This window comes from Rhopalosiphum maidis, chromosome 2 (genome assembly GCF_003676215.2).
Source record: "Rhopalosiphum maidis isolate BTI-1 chromosome 2, ASM367621v3, whole genome shotgun sequence".
In the NCBI taxonomy this organism is placed as follows: domain Eukaryota; kingdom Metazoa; phylum Arthropoda; class Insecta; order Hemiptera; family Aphididae; genus Rhopalosiphum; species Rhopalosiphum maidis.
In genome coordinates this window covers 50,740,048-50,765,313 of record NC_040878.1, presented here as the reverse complement: position 1 = coordinate 50,765,313, position 25,266 = coordinate 50,740,048, and the positions used below count along the sequence as shown (strand labels likewise).

General features: G+C 29.8%; 1 protein-coding gene across 5 annotated transcripts in view; it reads left to right on the top strand.

Moving 5' to 3' along the window:
- Positions 1-25,266, top strand: part of LOC113551976 — a 58,108-nt gene that overhangs the window by 24,514 nt on the left and 8,328 nt on the right. For 3 of the 5 annotated variants that reach the window (XM_026954594.1, XM_026954595.1, XM_026954593.1), the window contains exons 1-6: positions 3,357-3,954; positions 9,867-10,036; positions 11,427-11,612; positions 22,996-23,214; positions 23,654-23,995; positions 24,077-24,481. In XM_026954594.1, the coding sequence (XP_026810395.1) occupies positions 3,756-3,954; positions 9,867-10,036; positions 11,427-11,612; positions 22,996-23,214; positions 23,654-23,995; positions 24,077-24,481 (1,521 nt within the window). In that variant the 5' untranslated portion in view covers positions 3,357-3,755. Of the gene's footprint in view, positions 1-3,356; positions 3,955-9,866; positions 10,037-11,426; positions 11,613-22,995; positions 23,215-23,653; positions 23,996-24,076; positions 24,482-25,266 lie in introns of those variants that run through there. The other 2 variants (XM_026954597.1, XM_026954596.1) reach the window with 2 other exon arrangements.

The window sequence follows — 25,266 nt, the reverse complement described above, 5'->3', positions numbered from 1 at the left end:
TAACTACATGGTTACATAACCTAACCCAACCTGTGTTTTAAACATAAATATATATATAAAAAAAATAAAGGTGAAATATGTTGTTCAATCTAGACAGCAGTATTTTAACCGCAGGCACGATATGTAAGACAATACCTTTCGAAAGATTAAAACTCCCATTAAACACTATGATTATAATTTCAAATTAGTTTAAAATCAGTTAACTTTTGGTTGATCAACTATTCGTCCTCAATCCTCATTTATCAAATGAGAACATGGCGCAATAACATAATATTATAATGATAGAGGAGGTACTCAATAAAGTACGATAACTATAATGACTCACGTCATGTCTGCATTTCTTTAATTTCTATTTTCTAACGTATATATAAGTAATAGTATATACTATCCACAATGTATTTAGCATAATATAATAATTATATTATAGTTTATTCTATATTATTATATTATTTTTTTATCGATGTGTAAGAAAGATTTCTATACGGAAATTTTAGGTGATATGAAATTTATGACCTGTGACAAAATATGGAATCCTTATAAAGTATTATTAGGTCATAATTTGAATAATATGTCATTTTCACCGTATATGCATTATAAATACATGTTGTTTGTGTAGCGTCATAATATTCTCCAAGATAACATGTCAAAATGCTTAACCCGTATAAGTACATTAGCTTATTGTTTGTACACTTTTTAGTTGTTCAAAATATTATTCACGTTTATAAACGCAGCAAATATGTTATTGTTAAGCCCATATTTTTATTTTTTTATTGCATTCCGCGCGTACCTAATATTATGTAGGTACCTAACCTACAGAGTATTTTATAATATTAGTTTACCATATGATTGTATATTTGTATTGTCTAAAGTACGTACCTAGTACTTATAACATCAAAATCTCATGACTGTTGCGTGTACATTAATGTATTTTATTTAACAACATTAAACACCATTGTGCATATTATATTGTATAGGTACTTAATTATCATAATTTACCGTATCATACGTATAGTAATAAAACCCGTATAATGGTGCATCGCGTAAATTCTTAAAAAAGTAACTGGGTACCTCTATATCCATATTTTAATGACAATTATTGTAGTCGAACAACTGTACAAGTTAATTGAACAAAAACGAACATATACACAAGCGTTGGCAGACCACTGTGGTTTCGGGTGAGCCATTGGGACGGGCGTAAATGATGAATTTTTCTCTCGAAAGCGTTCTAGGTGCAGTTTTCTGATTTTTTTATTGTAACAAACTTATTTATTTTATTTAAAAGAAAATTTAAAAGCTGTTAAAGTTTATAACGCGGGAACATAATATAGGTAATTAATATAAAGTGAAATTCTAAGTTAATAGTAACTAAACATTTTAGAAGTTTATATTTCCATTGCTATAATATAATTAACTATAATTTTATATTGCACATAAACTAGAAGACAATATAGTATCATAAAAATCAGAAAATCATTTAAATAGATTGTGATTTTAAAATCGCTTCATTTTTTGTTATTTTAACTGCTAATTAGAACATCATCATAATATGAAAAAATACCTCCACTGTCCTCCAGATTATAATTAATCATGAAATATAATTAAATGTAATGATTTTTTTTTTGTGAATGCTATTAAATCACAATTAAATTTCTGAACGTATAATTAAATCATCGACGTTGATAACCAGCGTTCATTTAAGAATTCGAAATTAAGATCATAAACGTGAACTCTTTGAATAAATATATTACTTATATTTATTATGTTGTGTAGGTTTTTTTGAAAATCTGTGTATAGACTAGAGTGAATGTAATGTCTTGCGTTTATAGGTAATAATGGATTTTCGAATAGTTGCCATTTCCATAAGTGACACATATTATATTGTTAATATGGATAGACATTATAGAATTTAAAACCGTATAAACGTGTCGTAGTTGGACCCGTGTCGACCTTTATACGCGCATTGACTCGTTTTTCGATCAACAGGTCAGATACCGCCATATACTTGTAATATATTATAATTTATATGTCTACGAACACCGCACAACGTTTAGTATACCAGAATCCCGAGTTTCCGGTTAAGCATGCATACGTGGTAGCGGTCAGTATAATATTATGCCTACAATATACGAGTATATATTATAATAAATAGAGTGTCGATATTGAGTGTATATTATACAGGATGATTTACCAACCATGCTCGCCCCCGTTTATTTCTTAAATAATAAATTTATTCGAATTCTGGGTTTTAGAACTTTGAAATATACGCATGGCCCATATTTTTAAATACTTAGATGTTTACTTTATCTAAGACGCATCCCGTGGTCGTCCATATAACTTCTTTTTTTCAAATTAGAATTATCATTATTTTATTATAAATTGTTAATTAGATAACTTCTGAAAATTGTGATGTACGAGTATTTAACTGAAATTTTAACTAATAGCTTTAAGTTACTTAACTTGGTGTATTTTAAAGATAATAGATCCACAATAAAGGGTTTGAAATATACGAGAACTTAGGTGATTTAAAAATTGTAGTAATTAATATCGGTATTAATCTATCAATATATTTTATAATTTCGTAACACCATATTTAAAGGCTGTTATTATTCTTAGTATATATATTTTAATAACACATAAACAACTCGTTTGAATTTTTATTTAGATATAGGTACATCTACATTTTCCAAAAAAGAATTCTTTATCATCACGGAATTCTCCTTAAACGGCATGCACATCTAAATAGTCGAATATACGGTGCTCGAGTACCTAGATACTTATCAATTCTAAAAATCGTAATTTGAATTGATTAATTATTGAAGAAGAAGTGGAGGTAATCACGATTAGCGAATCGCCCTGTATAGTCTAATATCCCGATACGCGTGGACAAACAAAAGGATTAAAAAAAAAAAAAATCAATCTGACCTCAAAGCCGTAGCTCGCGGAAAACACGGAAAAACAAGATTACGTAAATTGTTAACAAGTTCCTACCTATGATATTGTATTATGGGACGTGATCGCGGGCGGTGTGAATAGAGTGTATCGATTGCGTCGAGAGGCCGACACTGATTTTCATTTTTATTTTTTCACCGACACGCGTTTCCGTAAAACAAAAACAAAAACTCGGACGAATAACAATAATAACAGTAAAAAAAAAAAAAAAACCCTACGAAATCGTAACAGTCCATTGGCAGCCGGCGAAAAGCGAATGAGCGCCGTGTCGTACGCACGCACGTGTATGTGTATAGGTAGAAAGTGGAAGTGCGCGAGCGCTCGCGTCGGATGGAACGCGCGCGCGGTAAGAGGAGGATGCCGCCGCGCGCGGCCACGGTACTCTGCGCAGTCTGTCCGTCCGCCGGCTTACTCGTCGCTCGCGCGTTGGCGGCAAAATAATCGCGTCCGACCCCTCTCACTGTCGTCGTCCGCGTCCGCGTCGGCCGGTGTGTGTGTGTGCGGCGTGACACGCGCGTCGGTCAAATCGTCTTCGTATTTATTTGTTCCTTATGCCTCCGCGAGTTCTACACAATATCATAATGTGCAACATAAATAATACGATAATATTATAACCGTTTATTGTGCGCATATACCTCCCACGCGCGCGATGTGCTGTTACGACCGTTGTGACATCGCGGATTATCGCCGGTGAACCGGCGTTGGTCCGGCACGCAAACCCGCGAATAAAGTCCGTCATAACGCCGTCGTTTATATATTTATAAGTATATACATATTACATATATTGGTTATACGTCGTCTTTCGAATGGTAGTCATACTTATCGTGCCTGCACCGACGTCGCCCGATAATGGGTCTGCGAGGTACGGCGGAGTTGTCGACCCGGCCAAGAGCCCCGGCGACAGGTCCACCTCAACCACGTCCATATCGTTCGTGTCGTCTGATAACTCGTCGTATTGTTTTTCGCAGGTCGATCCGGACAATCTGATTGCCACCACCAAAGAAGGTAAGACCGATATTATTTATAATATTACTGTCATTATTTTTTATTATTACTAAGGTTGTTGTACTTTATTCCTTGCAATTTACTTATAATATGTACTACATCTACACAAAACGAACACCGTACCCACGTAATATCGTATACATAATTGTATATTAAGAGTCCGGATATCATTTATTTTGTTCCTCCTGTATATTAGGTAATATGTATAGACCCATTTCGGAGGATTTTTTTACTTATACCTAAGTCATCATATTGATAACCGTTCGTGTAGGTTAGGTTCTCTAAAAATCCGCCCTAAATATCTGAACTATATTGCTGTGTTTGCATTTAACCGAACTCCGTAAATGCGCAGTGACACGGGGTAATTGCATTTAACGAGACCACGAGTGAATTATTTTGATTATGATACATTTCAGAAAAATACGAACGAAATAAATATTTCCTATAAAATCATTTACGTAGCTCGAGCATAACATGTAGCGCTTGCATCATTAAAATAGAATATTACTGTATTATTTTGCATTAAAGATAAATATGCCTACTCCGTATGTTAAAACAGGTGGTGATTCGTGAAGTGCTTAGAAACATTTTTTAATTTCTTTATTCTCTATGCATAAAAACTGAAAACCAATCCCACGCTAGATTCAGTCCAGAATGAAGTATATATAAGGTATAATATAATATAATATATTATATACTAAGCCTTGTATACTTACGGATTTTATTACACTCTACGATATCAAGCTTTATAGTATTGGTCACCTGCGAGTGCTTATTTCCATAAGTATTTCAGAATTATGTATTTTAAATCTTAAAAACATAAATATACGACACATAGTAATTATCGTGACTCGAGAGTAATGATGTTCACATTTTCTACTAATTTTTAATATTTTTTTTAAATTCAATTAAGGCACGTACTAGATAGTAGTAACATCCACAGCGTTTAACCGTGAACATAATTAGCGTTGAACTCGTTATTATAAGTGCGTTTCTCATCTACTTGGTACCATTGGTATAATACGGCTACACATGCATATGAATAATATATAAAACTGCCCACAATTGACCATTACAAATCGCAATAAATAGAATGTCAATAAATCTAAATGCTGTGGTCAATTATTCAAGTTTTTGCCCCGTATGGAATGTTAGTGTCATTAGTGCAAAAATGTTTATTTTTAAATTTGCATACCCGTCAAATAAGCAGCCTCAACCACACATTTTGATCGATTGTGATAGCATGTATATACAGATCACAATGTACTGATGAATAGTAAATACACCACCAACATGCCTTAAATCAAATAAAAATATTTTCAACCAGTTCGATATTGCGTGTCTGACGCAAATCCGTTGGACTTTAGAAATCGTTTCACGTACACGAATTCATTATGTTGGCGTCAGTACATCGTCGATAAACGATTTTCGAAATAATAATAATGTTCTTTGCACATCCGTGACACGAGATGAATAATAAACATTTTGAAAACAAGAGAAAACGCGAAATACGATCCCAAAATCTATACGATTATACATTTATACTTCTATGAATATGGTAATTTTTAACCATAGATATTTACGATACCTTCACATCAAAGTATCGTTGAACTCACAAAAAGTATTGTAATAAAATGAACTCATAAAACTATACAGCGTCCAGTATGGCGTGCAATTGTTACTGAATTAGATAAAATAATGAAACTTTATTTGACATACATTTTTTCCCTGGAAAAATATAATAAGTTCAATAAGACTATAGTAGGACTCACATAGATACTTTTAAACGTATGTTCAATAAAATAAAATACACATTTTACTTTATCTATGAATAGTACAATTACACTGGTCATCGAGTACAACCTTTCTGATGCTTAAATTTATTATGCGTGATTAATATTTATTAATTTATTACTAAAACATTAAACAGTAATAAAATTTACTAATATAACTGTAAAAACTATAAATATTCTAACTTATTATAGTAAGGTACCTAAGTTAAATAACTACCGTTGAAAAATTTGATTTATGCTTACAATTTACCAAAAACTTTAACTAAAAACATATTTTATATATTTATATAAGTTGATAAGTCCCCAAAAATACAGATAATATTTAAATAAATAATTATAATTGGTATGATTGATTTAACTGTTTATTTCTACTCGATATGACTGTAAACTTTGCTACAATTCAAATTATAATTAATATTACTAATTACTATAGTATCATAATATATATATAATCTTAACTTTTAACTTTGCCACTACTCTCAAATCTCAAGAATATCTAATATACAGATTTAGTATATATATTTTAATTCTTAATTAATAAAATTATAAGTTATAATTAGATTGTTATGAAATCATGTTTGCTAAAAAAAGATTAATATTAAACAACAATAATATGCTATATAAAATAATAAGTAGGCTAAATAATAAAACGAATATAAATTGTCAACAAATAAACATTACTATAAAATACATGTATTTATCATACAGGAACTTTGCTTTTTTTTAAACTACCTATAATACATTTATAAGTTTATAACCAATGCCTAAAGAAATATTGCATTTTAACCGGTATCATGTGAACATAATGTGATTTATAATTCCGTCATATAAAATGCTTAAAAATTTAAATCATTTATAAGCTCATTATAGAAATAATATAAAAAAAAATACTAAAAATCATTAATATCAGAGCTTGACATCGATTTATATATTTTATAAATAGAATAGAAATAAAAAGCGTACCGTCTTTTTACATTCTGAAGAAAATAATATTTAATCTAACCTATCTTTAGAACACCAATTATTAATATAATATAGTAGGGTATATAGTATATACCTTTAGCCTACTCGTTGACAATGTTATGGTTAACTAAATTGTTAGACTAGTTCAATTTGAAAATAAACTAAATAAATTATAGGTAGCTAAGTGAAACTTAAATAAATTTATTTTTTCCCCAGACGAATAAACATGCAATTAAAAGATAAAATATGATTAACCAATAATTGATATGAGTGTCAAATCTCACTGACCTAGCGTTAGTTACTAAACTGGGTGTTGGTGGTTTCGTGGAGATTAAACGTCAGTGGCTTGGAATAAGATGATCAGCGTACCATGTCACCATGAAAATTATTATAATATTGTACAACTAAAGATAAACCTACATTAATATATTATGCTACACCCTATTGATTTTTTTCATTTGTTTAATACATATTTTACATGATTATATTATAATTTATAATGTGTGAATCTTACACGGGATTTTAAAGTTAGAATAAACATCATTCACGAGTCATTGATTAGTATATAGCTCAAAAACGAGAGGCAAAATAATATTATTAGGAATAACTTATTGAGAGTAACGAGAATAACAATACAAATCGTCAAGGTGCTGTTTCTTGCACGTTAGCTAAATACTCGTGACGTACCCAAAACACAATAGACGGATAAAAATCTGTTTTTATTTGTGTTTTGCAATCATTATACATAGTGTGCAATTAACTTCTTTATAAAATATGGTTTATATACACTTATAGATACTATTAAACAGTAACCACCAAGGTACAAACTAACTAGCAGCGACTACAGCCAACATGAAATAAACGATATACAGTATACACGCATAATACATTAACATTATTTTAGCAATAAATAGTCTAAAGTATGTATTTAAAAAAATAAAAAATAATGAATATTTTTATAATTTAATGAAGAACATGTATTGAATACTAGTAAATAGTGTTCTAACACTTCCTTTAGACTAAAATTTAAATAAAAATCCGAAAACACGTATTTGAAATTACTTCAACGTTAGTATTATTACTATTAAGTTCAATCGCATATAATACATAGATTAAAAAAAAAACATAATAATTATTATTTAATTTTTAAATCGATAATTTATTACTCGTTCACGCTTAAAATTACCTTTCATTGACGTAACTATAAACTACATGTATATAACATATAAAAAGGATCATACTGATTTTAACCGGTTACATACGATTAACTAACAAAGGTTATCGAATTTTTTTGAGAGTGTAATTTGACACAGCAAATGATCTAATTTAACCAGAGTTAGTTTTTATTTAATTTTTTTCTGGTTTATTTTATAATAGTAGTAATAATAATAAAATACATTGTTTAAATAAAGACAATATTATGTAACTAACTCGAAAAATTAATAGATATTATGAAATAATTCTATGTTACACGATGTGTTATTATAATTTTTATAGTTTTTACTTCAGTCAGTTTTCAAAAAGGAAAAAAAAATCACACGCTGTTTTATGTGTGCTTAGTCAACAAAAATTTACCCAACCCAGTAAATAGATAACATAAAGTTTGTTTATAGAAAATATGTATAACAGTTGCTTATTATTATCGTTTAAATGTACTGTTGTGACATTACATACACTATTATAGTTTAAAATTAGCATACTCGTATTACCACAATGTATCCCATGCGGAAGCATCTCTAACATCGGTTCGTCTGCAACGTTTTTTGAACAGCATTGTGTACTTTCTCCGGGGTATTGTTAATTTTTTATGTTTTTAAGGCCTCTACATATATGAAGTCAAAACGTTTGTTATCCAATGAGTACGAAAAAAACAATAACGATAATAATAATAATTATTATATATTGCTTACGTGACTGGTGGCTACGTGTGAATGTTTTATTCATCGCAAGAAATTATAATAAAAAATTAAACATTATACCTACTAAACGTGGAAATGTATACAACACCCTTATATTGCTATATTGATGAGAAAAAAACAGTCATTCTTCCATCGAAATGGAAGCTATATATATATGTGTGTGTGTATATTAAAGTCTCTCAGTTTTATGCATAATATTTATTTATTATATTTTATATTATATGGTATAGATACACTTGACATCCTCCACGAGATAAAAACAATTTGCGCACTTTAAACGATAATTATTGATAGTTCTCAGACAATAGAAAACGTGTTTAAAATGTCTACTGAAGGACATCATAGAAAATAATAAAATATAAAATCAAACTTAAACAAATGTACCTACTATAGAAAAATTACAAAAAATAATTGCACTTTTTTGGCCTTAAATTATATTTGTTGCTTATTTAACACACACGTAATCGTTTATAACTCAATTGTATACATTTTATAAATTAAAATAATTATGCGCCGGTGTGTGAAATCGTGTATATAAATATAGACGTATACAGATATACAATAAGATTTTCAATGTAACTTTTTGCCATATGTTTTTGACCGCAGTATTTTGACACCATTTTAAATTGTGACAATTTTACACACACGAAAAATCAGGTGATAGATCAAATCTTTTAATAATATGTCTTTCAATTTTGATTGATAGTCATTCGAAGTGTACAAAATGGTGTACACAAAAGAAGGAATAAAAACGTTTGTGCCTAATATACCTATTTCTCGCTTGTTCCGCAGCAGCGTATACGTGTTCATTAATAAAATTTCATAACTATCCGTTGACAGATTAATAGGGTCCTAGTCTAGCCTATATTATAGTTCGAGTGTGTATGTGTGTGTATATACACACCACACCGTTGCGTATAATAATATAATATATAAATATGTGTGTATGTGTAGACTATGGATACAATGTTTCCAAACCGAGAAATACACGACGACATGTAATTTGCCAAAGAAAGTGCAATTCGCCCGTTTATGTATTATATACATGTATATATTATTATACAAATGTGTGGGCAATTGTAAATGTCTCCGTTTCCGCGTCTACTGTTGCATTGCTCGACCTATATAATTATATACTATTTATAATGCTCTGCGAGCTCTGTGTTTTCAACCCATTGATCATTATGTTTTTCTTATATTTGTTATTTATTTTGTATTTTTTTTTTCACAATTTCAGAAGAATGGGTGACTAAGAAAAAAGTTGAATTGACTACCAAAAAACAAATCGAAACGAGAGTTAAAAGACAAGTCGTGTTGGAAGACGGTAAAATTGTCGAAGACTCTGGGCCAATAGTTACAACTAACACGACCGAAGATACGGAAAAACAGGAACATCAACAGACCGAAGTAATTTTAATTAACATGAGCAAACTCTTGACTGTACAAATTGATAAATTTTAATATCATCGATTAAGAATACTGTTTTCTACGTTCTCCGAGATTAAAATTAACTGCAGATAATCACAAAACAAATAAAAACCATTTTAAAATATTTAAATTTCTCGCAATGCATACACGTTATTCAACATTCTCATATAATAAAGCTTGTCGACTATATCGGTGATCTCTACACACGACTTACACTATACCGACTTACTCTGTACAAATGGACTGGTAACGATATATCGGTTCTTATTGAAAAAAATTGCGTACAGTATAATATGTGTATAGAACTGCGAAAGACATTTCAAACCAGTCTCGTAAAACACAAATTCGTTTGTATCCGCTATTATTGTGTATACATACCTGTATATTATAACTTCGGGCTCCTTGCGAGGTAATATAATTACGATTTCTTAGCGTATAATAATATAATGAGAATTATGATTGGTCTTTTTCACGCGGATATCACATCGGAACATCACACAAAACAAGTTAAATTAGATCAGAATAATTATATTCGTTCTCGGTATATACAGTGAAAGGTAGATATTATCAAAAATAATATATAATACATAATATGTGCGCTTGCATTCACACACACACACACATACACACTACCATACATATGTGTGTAGTTATCGTGTACAAAATTAATAATAATTGACGTAAGAGTACAGAAACTGTATACGGTGGTTGTTAGGTATAGATCGGAATACAAACATCTGCAGAATCTAGTCAAAGAAAAATCAATTTCTACACAATATAAAGTAGGGTTCAGCGAACGGTCCTATTGTTTTTGGCCGCGGTCTCTAGCCGGCTTTTACCTATTCATTATTAGATTATAATTATTAATTCATCCATTCTTTCTGTCACGTTCGGAATCACTGTAATGCTAATATTGCATTCCTTAAGAACGATGATCCTGCAAGAAATCGAGCTAGTCCGAAGGTGAATGTCATATGGTGACTATTACGGAATTCACAATTGAGACGTGATCGGAATAATATAATTTTTGACAACACATTTCGATTTCGTTTTTAACGCACACCTTTAAATTACAATATTATAAAATATTATTGTTTATCACACTAACGCCGTTTTTATTAGGTAGTTTATAACATTGTTTTCTGATCTGTTTTTTTTTTAAATATTTCCGATCGTTTTAGGAAATAGATTGCTGAACGCTGTCTTAAATTGTATAATATATAAATAAACAATTAATAGGAAAATCATTACAGCTTAATTAAATGATTATCTCTGGAAATATTACTTAAATTTAATCATATGGAATTATTTAATAATAATGATAAAGATCAATGTTAATTTAATGCAAATATCTCACTTTTTTATTTAGCATCGTCAATTGGGTGACGAAGGTGACGGAGAAAATACCAAAGAAGTGGTCGTGAGAATATCTTCACTGGAAGGGAACCCATCATTGTTAAAAGAAGTTAGAGAGAAAAAAATCAAAAGCCGAGAAGAAAAAGAAGAGCTCGTAGAAACGGAGGATGTGGTCCACCTAGGAGATATCAGCGATAAGGTTAGTAAACAATATATTATAATATCGTCATTGATGTATTAATTCGCCCACAGTAAAATATATGTAATATTAAGTCACAGCATAAATGGATACCAATTTAGTATTATAAAAATATATAAAAGTATGACGATCGTCTAAAAACATAAAAAAAACTATTGAGATGTACATCCAACACTAAATCTGTATGACGTATACGAGTACGTGCGAACGGATATATTTTTAAATTGATGTGTCGTGAATTAATTAAAATATAAAATATAGTGTACGATGATTACCGAAACCATTAAATCCATCAAATTTATCATACCTAAAAATCGTTTAAAATTTGCAATATAATACTTAAAGAGTATAGTATAATATATATACACTATATATTAAATCGTTATTTATATAATATTTAATAATTTCACTATAACGAAGAACTGTTTATAAATTATTACTTATTATTATGACATACAGTAGATGATTATATATCATTGTAATAGGTGTTCAAACGCAATAAGTTCTTTCAAAATCGTTCATTTTGCGCTGTATCGTGCATTGATATCGCGTCGCATATCCTGTGAATGTCCTGCAGAGATTGTCTACATAATATGTTATTTAAGGTTTGCGATGTTCTAACTTCTAAGTTCTGATCTATAACACGTACGTGACTGGCGCTATAATACGCATGTATTATATACGTCACGCTCTATATACTTCGATGATCGTATATTTATTTTAATGTCGCAGTGATATCATATATATGTATAAAGTGTTGTGGATATTATATGTGTTTGAGTGTTGCATAATATTCGTCATCGACCACACATTATTCGTACAATAATGTCATTATACAAAACACGAAATAGGCACTTGGTACTTATATACAGAGTGGTTCACGAAGTATGCACACCCCCATTTTTTCCTTTAATAAGGAATTTATTCAAATTTCAATTTTTGGAAATATTAAGTACCTATATTTTCAAATAATTAGATTCGAAGATTGGTTGTACTATTTAAAAAAGTATTCTGTGAATATACTATTTTTTTTTCAAACGAGAATCGCCTTTTTTCCAATTAATAATTTAGAAGATTATACTTTTTAGAAAATGTTGATTTATTTAAATTCTAAAATAGAATTCGAAAGAGTATTTTTTTGAGTCATTTTACTTCGTATTCTAAGGATAACAGGTTCTTGATTATGAATTCAAATGAAATATGGAATATATAATGATTTTAACATTTCAGTAATTAATTTTAATATCTATCAATATTTTATAATTTGTAAAAATTATTCGATCATAATACATTTTATAATATTCAATATTACATCCGTTCTGTAAAACTTATTTTTCAAAATTATTATTCCTAACTTATATATATATATATTAATATCAAGGAAACTACTTGTTCAAATTTTAAATTTGGTTAATAGAATAAAAGTCTATAATATTGAAAATATGGTTCCAAATACCTATATATATTTAAAAACATTCCAAAAATATGAATTTAAATAAATTCGTTATTAAAAGAAAGCATGGGAGAGAGCATGTTTAGCTAACATATTCTACAGAATTATAGCTACAATCATCATACATAACTAATATATATTATAATATATTATGCTCGGATTTATCAGTATAGGTTTTACGTGTTGTAAAAAGAATTTAGAACACTATATGCTCGTGCAATCGTAGAAACAAATTTCTAGAAATATTTTTGAACATTTTATTTTTTACACATATTTTAACGGGCTATTGCATGTCGATTGCAGGTCGATTGAATACGATATTCCAAAATCGTATTAACTCCACAAATATTAAAATATTATACAATATTACCTGAAACGATTTTTTTCTCTTTCAGAATTCTATATAATTTATATATTTATATATATGTCCGTGTGTGTATGTGACGTAGTTAAATTATTGACCATTATTATTATTAATATAGTTCGATTAATAATAGCCAGCAGTCAAATAAGACACCTGCCTATAGATATATACGGTTAACAACTCGACCACAACAATCATAATAATAACTATCATTGTATTGAGCGCATATACATTATACGTCGTCGTTACGCAACATTTCCATTATTTGTGATTTTTCTCTGTACACAAAACCATAATATTATTATCTACGCGCGTGTCTACATAATATTCTGTACGGTTATAAGAGATACTTCTGCTTCGATCGTATCTCTGTTCTATAGGTACGTATCTATACGCGTGGACCCGCAGTGCCTGCCGGTACCCACATTTTTTCATTTCGGATTTACAAGCTCGCTACAGCCGTATAGTCGTATATGAACCTCCTATATTGTGTATACGCCCTGAGGAGTGTACGACGCAATTTAGTTTTGTCCAGCGCGCACGCATAAAGTGCGGCTCGTTAAGAGCTCAAAATGAAACCGGTTTTTGAAACAATTTCTTTAGCCCCTACCCCTTGTGTGTAGACTGTGATAGGCTACCTACGTGATTGCGAAAATATATTTTTTTATCATTTCTTCGAGATCTACTTAATGCGGTTTTTCTTCTTACATGTCGCACGGACTTCCTTAACACGTGTACGATCATGCGCGCATAACATTATCTGCAGCTCGTGGTATATATATATCGGTAAGTACACGTGTTTAGTTTTTTATAAGATGTTTACGTGCAAAGTATTTAAGTATAAGATTTTCGTGACGTTGTTATTATAATCGTTCACATTATATGAATCAAAAGGTTGTGATGGCTATACACATTATCATCAACTTGTCAAACTCATTAAGAAACTAGGTATATATATACCAATATATATTCCTATACAAGTATATTATATAAAAATTAATAGCCGTCCCACAGCTTTTTTTTTTTTTTTGGTCTGGACCATTTGTTTCGAATTAAAATTCAATTCGAGTTTTACAATGCTTCTTTGGCGGGTATTCGGATTCTTTAATAGGATTTAATATATCAATGTCTAGAAAATCTAGACAACGCGTTTTTAATTCTTTAATATAATATGGTTATTACCGGTTGAATATATATTATTAAAAATATTTTAAACGTGCAATTAAACCGTGTTTTATATGCTTCAAATTGATTGATATCGAGTTTATAATATATATAACGTAATTTGTATAGTGGAATAAAATTGTTTTAATATCGTTTGTTCAGAAAAAATGCACGTAATTATAATTTCATAATTCATTATTATTTTAACGTGCATTCGGCGTATATTTATCTTTTAAGAAATATATTATGTAGTTGTAACTACACGTGCATATTATATGCGACCATAAATTGACTAACCTAATAATTTGCACGTTGCTCCTATGCATACTTTAATAATTGCACCTACTGTAGGAATTTCACTACGCGCAAGAGTCAAGTCAATTTATGACTTTTGCTAATACTCGTATAGTGGCATGTAAACCGTTTGTCTTTTGACTCGTGCGTACTGTATTTTTTTTTTCATGCAGCCTGTATCTCATATATTGGTGTCGTGAAAACCGGGTTTTTTTTTTGTATTTATACCCATTTGCTTTCTACCAGCGGCGTTCACGACCTGAAACAGTCGACGTAAAATTGGAATTTCGTGTTTACACAGCGAATTAACTGATTCACGGGCTTTTATATTTGAACAGTTACGTACATAATATAAAGTACGGAAAACCTGTTTATAATTTTTTTTTTATTGTTGTTAAAAACAACTATGCACGCTCGAAATATGTGTTTAGCTAAACTTCTAAATAACAGCAGTGTATAATTCCCGTCACCTGGAGACACCACACCCATTGCAGACAATACCTATATGTAATGTATTTTTCTAACAATTTTTATTTTCTGCGCTTCCCAAGGTGAGCCACTGCACTTGGTCTGTGGTTTATTACTCGTCGGACAGCACTCAAAACGGGGAAATAATGTTATATGACTGCAGGTATTATAGCTGTCCAGATATGATTATGCCCTCATGTTTTATCACTCAAAGGAACGCATTGCATGCGATTTCGTCGAAAATTGGGTTTTATACTTTGTGCATACATAGCCTTGAAAAAATAAACATGTTTAAATTTAAATAAATATAAAATATGATTTAATACTAATTTAAAAAATAAAAATAAATATCTTCGTTTAGTTCGTTTAAAAATGTCTATTCGTACAAAATCGTGTTAATGCAATACAGCATTAACATTTCACCGCGTATTTATTTAACATTAATACGTAATGAGTGTTTATGGGAAATTTTGAAATATTCTATAATTTATAATTAATATAAAAGTTGATATTCTTTAGATTCTTTATTTCTTGTTTATTTTCTTTAAGTAAATAAACAATAATATTTACTAACTATGTACTTATCGGTTATTTAAAACTAAAATTCAAGGATTACTTAATAGTTATTACAGGTCCATGTCCACAAATGATTGAATATACATAATATGACTATGGCAATAATCTTTGATTTAAGTGTCAAACCGTTGTCAAGAATTTTTACCCTTTGAGTGCTATTAACCATACAATGTCTTAGATGCTCATTTATGCATTTTCGTTTTTAAAAATTCAACACCTGCAATTAAAGTGATTTATAAAATTAAGATAAGACTCTTATATAATACATAAATTGTATTATTACTCCAGTATAACTATATTAACTGTACTAATAACGATTAAGCAATATTATGGACATAGACACAAAGTAGGTAATTATTATTAAAATAATGTTAATATTCATTATTAGTGGTAAACACAGAAGATATATGTAAGTTTTAAAAGATATATAATAACACATTAAACAAAATCCGTCGAATGTTGATACATTATTATTTTTCAATTTTAATAGTTTCTTAGAAATTATGAAATGGTTCATTAAACATAATGACAAGTATAAATGTATAAATACAATTTTAAGGAATGATAAATTATCTACTTAATTATTATAATCATTATTTGTTATAATTATAATATCTTAACATATTTCCAATTTTGTATATACCGATAGCTCTCCAAAAACTTAGTCATTTATATCAATTTACGGTGTTCACTTTATTTAATTTAGAAAGATTTGACTTTAAACATAAATACAGTTTTAATAAAAATAATTACAATACCTGTAGGCATAGCTATTTAAAATATTAGTTATATTTGTATGCATATTTTTTTGTAATAAGGTTACATACAAATATTTTGTGAACTAAGATATTTGTAAATACTGAAATTTAAATGAAAATTGATAAAGAATACCTATCATTTTTTTATCTTAAATATGGTGATGATATTTTACTCGTACAAAAAAATGATATTTTTTAAGACACATACAAATATAGTATAAAAAGTAGCTGAATATAATTAAAGATAATTATCGAGTAATTGGGTTATATTATTATGATTTATGATATGTCTCCACAAAATAATTATGTATAATATCATAATATAATAAAATACCGTCTTTCAAGCGAATCGACCTGTGCAACGCGTTCGGTTTCTAAACGATTGGGTGATTTTCCTATTGTCGCGTATACCTACGCATATATAATTATTCCGATGACAGTTTAAAAAAAAAATAATAATAAAATTAAAAAATATATACATACTTTAGACCAAAAAGTAAAAATTAAAAAAAAATCGATCACAATGTCTAATACTCGTACTAAATTCGTATATTATGTAATATACATTATATATACATATACGCTCGCCGTCGGTACGGTATCTATATATATATACACTATACATAAATAATATAATAATAACATTGGCGCGTGTAATCACGTCTCTGTCTCATTGTTTGCCGGACTGTACGGAATTCTTGGTGACCCGGAGGAGGGAGCGAACGGCAGAGAAAACTGAAATATTAGAAAACGCGACGGACTCGGCCGCGGCGGCGGTGACAGCGACCGCGGCGAGCACACCGCTGCCGTAGCATCGACGACGGACGGAGGGAAGGAATATAATAATAATAATAATAATAATAATAATACACTTATATTATACGAAGGTATAGTATATGTACGCTCGACGAAGGAGTAAAAAAAACCGAGAGTCGGCGGCCGATCGATCGGCTGGTATAATAATAACCGGTGTACTACTACCACACGGGCGAGCGTGCGTGCGCCAGACAGAGCGTATATGTTATATTAAATACATTATAACGCGTCCAGTCCAGTCCGTGTAATTCCGGTGAACTGGATGGGTGTCCGTCGGTGTGATACGGTCGTCGTATATGTTTTCGTCAAACATCGCGTTATTTTATTTACATAGGTAGGCACACTATCGAATGTCCGACGACAACTACAGTGAGGTGTTTTGTCGTTTATCATATAATATATTAATTTAATATACCACGATTCGGTCCAGGCTCTGCGGAGAGACGTGCCGGATTCTGCAGACAGACATTATATTATATTAAAGGCATTATACGTCGGGGTCGTCGTCTGCAACACCGTTGTCCACGCAAGACAATCGGCGCGTGGGCCGTGTACATCGCGTCGCGATGTGTACATAATGGTATAATATATAACAACACATAACGGTAAGTGTGGAATTTTCGAACTTGTTCTTAATAATATGTAGGTACCTATATTAAGTATCAAACGCATATCATTCTGTCGATGATAGACGAGAGCGAAAATAAATTTAACCATCTTATAAAAACGACCTAAAGTTCACGACGCAGCTGTTATATTCGCAAGTATAAATATATATATATATATATTTCATTATGTATATATTCGTACAGAAGTAACGCGATCGATACGAAAGTCATTTTTTGGGGAAGAGGGAGGTTAGATTTCGAAATGTTGATGACAATATTATACGAGCCGCTCGCCTGCGGTTCGTGTATTGTGCACGAATGTATTTGTCAATTGTATTTGGCTAATTATTTTGTCGAATACAACACGCACTATAGAATCATATGTTAATATTATACCTATAAATATAAATTATTTTATACAGTAGTAAATAAATTCATTGTAAGCCCGACGTTTTCAAGTACAAAAAGAAATGATTTTAATTATAGATTCAATTAACATACTTTTTAAACATTGCTTAGTGCTTACACAATACAAATTGTTTATTATAATATGAAGGTAATATAGTATAATATTCTGTACGTATACTGTAGATACTGTTGTTCCCACTTGTAGGCATGTATTTAGGCTGATGATTGATTGTTTTTCAAACAAACGCATAAATATAATTATGTAATAACCCTCCAAATTATGTACCTATACTATTATGTACGCCGAAAGTTCTTCGAAAGAGACACGCTATAAGTAACAAAAACTAGAACAATAAAACGTCAACAATCTTTATCATTTTTTAAAATTAAATAAGTAGTAGAAAGAAAAATACATTACTCAAGTTGTACAAATTTATTGCGTATGTATTGCGTATGCGTATGTACAATTTAAGAAAATATTTCACGTAAAAATTCAGTTAACCCTACTTCGGACCGTGGTATAGTCATTATTTCTCACGTACAATATCGCCACCGCGTAGGCGTGCATTCAAGTCTCTGCAGCATCGACGGGTCCAACGACTTCTATAGTTGTCTGGGATTTGTAAATAATGGAATCTGACCGGTGTATATAACATGGTGTCAACTCTGTGTCGATATAGGTTCGTTTTTCACATTGTCATCGTAGATGCGTTCATTTATTACTATTATTATTATTATCTCGCACTATAGTTCATATAACTGCGACTAATGTATAGAATTACGTTCATGTATCAAAAATATATATTGCATGTGATATACATTTTAAATATAAATAGACGATAAAATGGATTTTTTTTAGTCCTAAATTGTATAAATTTCAAATGGACAAAAATGAATTAATAACATACTTATTATTTCGGTATATAATTACATAGTATAAGCTACTATTATATTCAAATCGTTTACATTTTTAATTCAATGATGTTTCGAATAGTGATATATAATAAAAAAAACACATTTATAATGTGACAATATATATCTTCGAAAAATACCTTTAGTATTAGTATAAGTTACAACTCTTACAAGTATACCTATTTGGACTCTATTATAATATTGTATGTACATTTTACATACAATAAATGATTTTGTTTTTTACGAAATTCATTATTTATATTTTTCTTATCGATTTTTTTTTCAACCGAAACGGAACCACAATCTATAATCACTATATTCACTATATATATATATATATTATGTAAGGCCAATATAGGATCTTAACGTTTATATATATTAATAATATACCATGTACGCTACTATATATAAATAACATGTATTCATAATAATATATTGATATATCTATCAGAATATTTAATATCTATAAAACTATTTTTTTATAGTGCCAAGAGAATATAATATACCATCACACGGTAATTTCAGATGTGTCGGTAGGTAACAGATGCTAATACGAAGTTTTTATGAAAGTGCCGAGAAGAATTTTGTAAACGCCTCATCATGAATATAATTAAATATAATATAATCTTTTTTTTCGAAGTGTGTATACTGCATAATGATAAATATCCTTTGATATCGATTACTATGACCAAAGATAAAACCACGAACAGAATATCCATATTCCGTGACCGGACTTAAGAAAGCATTCGGACCCCGAGGACACGAATATACACGCGAGATGGAAAACGTTACCAATGTTGCCAGTTTTTCGATAATATAAAATATTATAGTTTATAAGTAACGTTTAATTGTATGCAGAGTTTTTTCCCTGCAAACATTGCATCAGCCATAAAGTTTTGAAAGTATATAGAAACACTTAGCAAAACTAAATAAATTTCTACTGATAATAATAATTATATTGATATATGTTTTCGTAAAAGATGTTACTACTTATTCAAAAACGTACAGTTATTATAACTACATGATGATTGAAAGTAGGCGCTGAATGCTGACCACAGCACGTATTCCGAAAACGATTAACGTTTGGTCGTATACATAAACCATTGTTGTTTTTTAGAGGTCCCTTTGCCAAACAGTTTTCACTGGTTTCTTAATAGTAGATATACCTGTATGACTACATATGTTACAGTACAATATATACATACATAATTAAGTTGAAAGTGACTATTATTATACAGTTAAGGACACACATAACATTTGCAATATCTATAAACACGACATTTTACTATACAACATTGTCATATCTATCTTATTAATATGAAAACAAATATGAAAAATACGTAGGTACTTACATAAAAAAGACAAATAACAGCAAATATTTTTTCAAAATTATTAATTTGCATAAATTATTTATTGTATAGATTCGATCGTTTAACCGTACAAGATATCGTTTTTAACCTCTATATAATAATATCATAAAAAGAAACAATAAATACACGAGGAAAAGCAAATAGCTTACAATATTATGTATTATGGTAAAAATTAAAAGCGAATTAAAAAAAATATATATATTATGTTAATATAAATCCATCATGTGCGTTACACTCGATGAAAAAAATACGTATTAATGGTAAATCAACACAGTTGACTGTTGCAAACTGTACTATAATTTAAATAAAACGAAACCTTAATAACTAAATTTCTATGTTAAGTGCCTTTCAAAAACACATAGGTACTTTATAATAGCGCGTGTCCTAATAGGATGACACCTTAACGTTGATGTGTTCCAGTCGTCTGTCATTATTGCATTGTGAGTGTCTCCGTCTCTATATATAATATGACGCCTATGGCTGTCGTGACAATGTAAAATACGCCGTTAAAGATTACATTTTGCACCGTTTTTCGTGTACAGATAGGTACGCGATACATTTCAGTCGCCGTAGAATTCGACTCGGACACATTTTACTATCATAATAATACATTCGTATAATATTATAGAGTCGAGCCAATGTATAGTCAGCCGATAAATTCATTTGTATGGCGTATAATATAATATTGTGTACTGGACTTTAAGATCACGTTTTGGTCGTAAACGACGACGCAGTAAACTATTTTACTATTTTACCAAACCGTATAGAACGGTAAAGGTCAATCACGTGGCCATGATTGATTCGAAGGAATCCACCTGCATATAGCTAGTGAAAGTGTCGGGGTTTTAACCACAGTATTACACTGTGCACAGATGCATCTGATGTTGCTTGAGTAGATCAATGAACTGGAATCTTATGATATATATATATATGTATGTATAACAATTAACTGCTGAAGTTGCCTATATACTATGAAAATATAGTAGATTATTAGTTGTACGCATGATGCGTTGACACAGTCACACGCGTTCTTTGATATAAATTCTAAATGAATAAATTTCGGAATGTTAATTAAATAACATGTAATAAGACGGAAAATTATAATCGTATTAAATATACATTGGATGTATATGTGAATTATACTATTATAGGCATATAAGTACCGAATCGTAATAATATTATTAAAAACATGCTTGAATAATTTATATATTATGCATTGGTCAGAGTGGCTTGTATACCTACAATACCGTCAATCTACCCCCCAGCCAATAGATGGATTTTATAAACATCATTAATTTTTCCACAGTCCATTGTGCACTGCAACTGAGAAATACGTCTGGCATTGATTAATACGAGAAAGACTGTTTCCAACGTCTACCGCACATGCTTATACCCAAAACGCAATTCAACCACAATACCTAGTATTATTATTATTGTAATAGCCAATAGGGTTTATCGGAATTAAATATTATGTACGTTATTGTTCATTTTAACGTCCTTCATATGACGTGGCGGTGACCTTCCTAGTCATAAATATTCCAGAGTCATAAACGAACAGTTAACAAGAGAATAGTTGTACATGTCTTCTACACACATACGATATAGGTACCCGTGTATTCCTATTACCTACCAGCTATATATATGTATTGTATAATGTACCACGCGTGTCTACATCATTAGACTGTGTATATAGTGGAGCCGAGTAACCTAGTTTAAGGATTGTCAAGTATATTTTTGACATAATGCTATTAAAGATTAATATATTATTATCTAATTATATAATTATTATATAGACACAAATTATACTTGAAAGGTTATTTTTATTATTAATATTCATTAAATTCAAAGACCGAACTGGGAAAATAAACGTAATACTTTTTTTCGGTGTTTTTTCATATTCAGCACTCACATAATATATGTAATGAGTGCTGTATACCATGAACATGTTATTGAAATTAATAAAAGTTGTAATTTATTTTATACGAGAAATGTTTTAACGGTCTTGTGTTTAAAAATTGCTTTCAAGTATACCAAACGGTTAAGAACATTAATTTTTATACTATAAACATTTTAAATTTTAGTTTAATAACTTATAACTGCCCTTTTCATAAATGATATTTTTAAATATTTAGAAAAAAATAATATTATTATTTCAAAAATACTTACACCAACTTTTTTATTTGTTTATATAGGCTTATCAAGAAGCAATACAGAGTAAACGAGACATCCGTGAAGCTCTTGAAGAAGCCAACTACAAATTAGTTCACGTAAATAGTACTGGACCTAGGGTAGTGCATCAGAGTACCAAAAATAAGAAAGTAACAGACACAGAAGATACTAGACACACAAGAGAAGTTCAAAAAGATGGTAAAATTGTAACAGAAACATCAAAAACCACCGAACATGAAGAGGTAAACTATATTTAGTTTAAACGATTTAATAAACTGTATATCCATTCCAACGTGTAATAAATTTAACGTTTAAATTATATTCCAAAATATTTTACTTTAATAATGCATGTTGGTGTAATTAGTTTTATTGTTTATTATACTTTAATAAATTTTTATTCTTAAATTAATAAACAGTTAATGGTACATAGTACTATGTGTATTTCACTTTTCCAAATTAGGTAATATTATAAATAATTTAATATATTAGAGCCTCTTTCTATATTTACCATTGGCACACATTTTAGAAAACGGTTCTATATTTTGGATTTCTTCCAATAATAAGTGTATTAGAGTTACATTTGTCAAATGTATGAACTTTAATAATAAATAATAATGTTTCGTATTTCAAATAATGTTATATTTGCGAATAAGATTATAATAATGAATTATTTTCTTGTAGGTAAACGGGGTTGATGAACCAGACAGTGTTCCGTTGCCACCCTCGGCGTTACAAGAGTCGTTGCGCGAAAGTTCACATCGGTACGCCAAGACCAAAGATCAAGAGTTGGTTGAATATTTAGCGGATGGTGAAAAGATTGGAGAACAAATGCGTTACGAGGCGACTAACGAAGAAGGAGATCGACTTGGTGATATCAACCAACTACAGATGATGGCAAATGCGGGCGAGTTGGTAGGCTGGGAGAGCTTATCGGAAAGAATACGTAAGATGCGTGATAGACAACAGCATCCAGTTGCCGGGAAAACTCTTGCGGACTTCGATGAAGAAGAACGTACTAGAAAAGTTCGTATAGTAGATAATGATAATATATTTACTTTTAACAATTATAATTACCTATTAAATAATTAATTTTGTTTTCTATAGGTGGAAACAGCTAAATGGCTAGAGCATCATTTTGGTAGCGAATCGACCAGATCATCTACAGGAAACTTGTCAGAAGAAGAAGATGATGACCGAGGACATCAAAAGACCACGTCCAATAGTTTCATAAACGTGACTATGAAATCAACAGAAACGCCAGCCAATGGATACTTCAAAGGAGTGTCTGAATGGAAAAATAATGATTCAACTCCTATCAGACCGCCAATCAGAAGAAAAAAAGAACAAAAAACAGAAATTATTAAAAACACTGTTAATGAATTAGAGTCATCTCCGTTGTTCAATTCAGTCCAACAAAGGGTTCAGGGATACGAAATGACAAAAGATAAGTTGTCTGGACGTAATGCAATAAATGGTTTTAACCAATCGCATCACAACGGATATGGTCAGGTGAGGTATCCATTAATTATTCACAATTTGTTAATCATCATTTATAATATTGACTTAAACTAAGTTATATTTTGTATTTTATATTAATATGTATAATACCTATACTATAATAATATGGTACATTGTGTAAACAAAAAGTGGCATGTGCCTTCGCTATATACTGTATGCAATGCACACAAACTTTAAATCATTTATTATTTATATTAACTACCAATAGTATCAACATACATATTATAAAAATATTAAATATCTTTTAGACAAAGTCTAGAATTCCAATTTCTATTTATATATGTTAAGCATTGTAACTTGTAAGAATATCAAGCACTTAATTAAATGTATTGTTAACCACTTTATCATGGTCAACCCTAAATTTAAGGTACCTGTAAATATTTCAAGAATGCATTCATCGATTGAAATTCGATATGGAAGCCAATAACGAGCGTGAAGATATTTATCTAAAGAAAAATATTAAAACACGAACTACACCCTAAAATATCAAATATACCTATAGATACCTAGTTTATTTTTAGGTACTACCAAGTACCTAAAAATAATACACCGATATCCCAAAACTAAATTTTTACCTGCCTATTATTGATGGACCACCATATCAATACATTTATTGTTGATAATTTGCATTATAATTTAAAAATTTATATCATATTAAAGTATACGTGACATGAACTATAACATAAATAATAATTAATAATTTTTAAACATAATATTAAATATAATAATATATAGTATATACTATATATTATATAGGTACAATAAATATACTTATA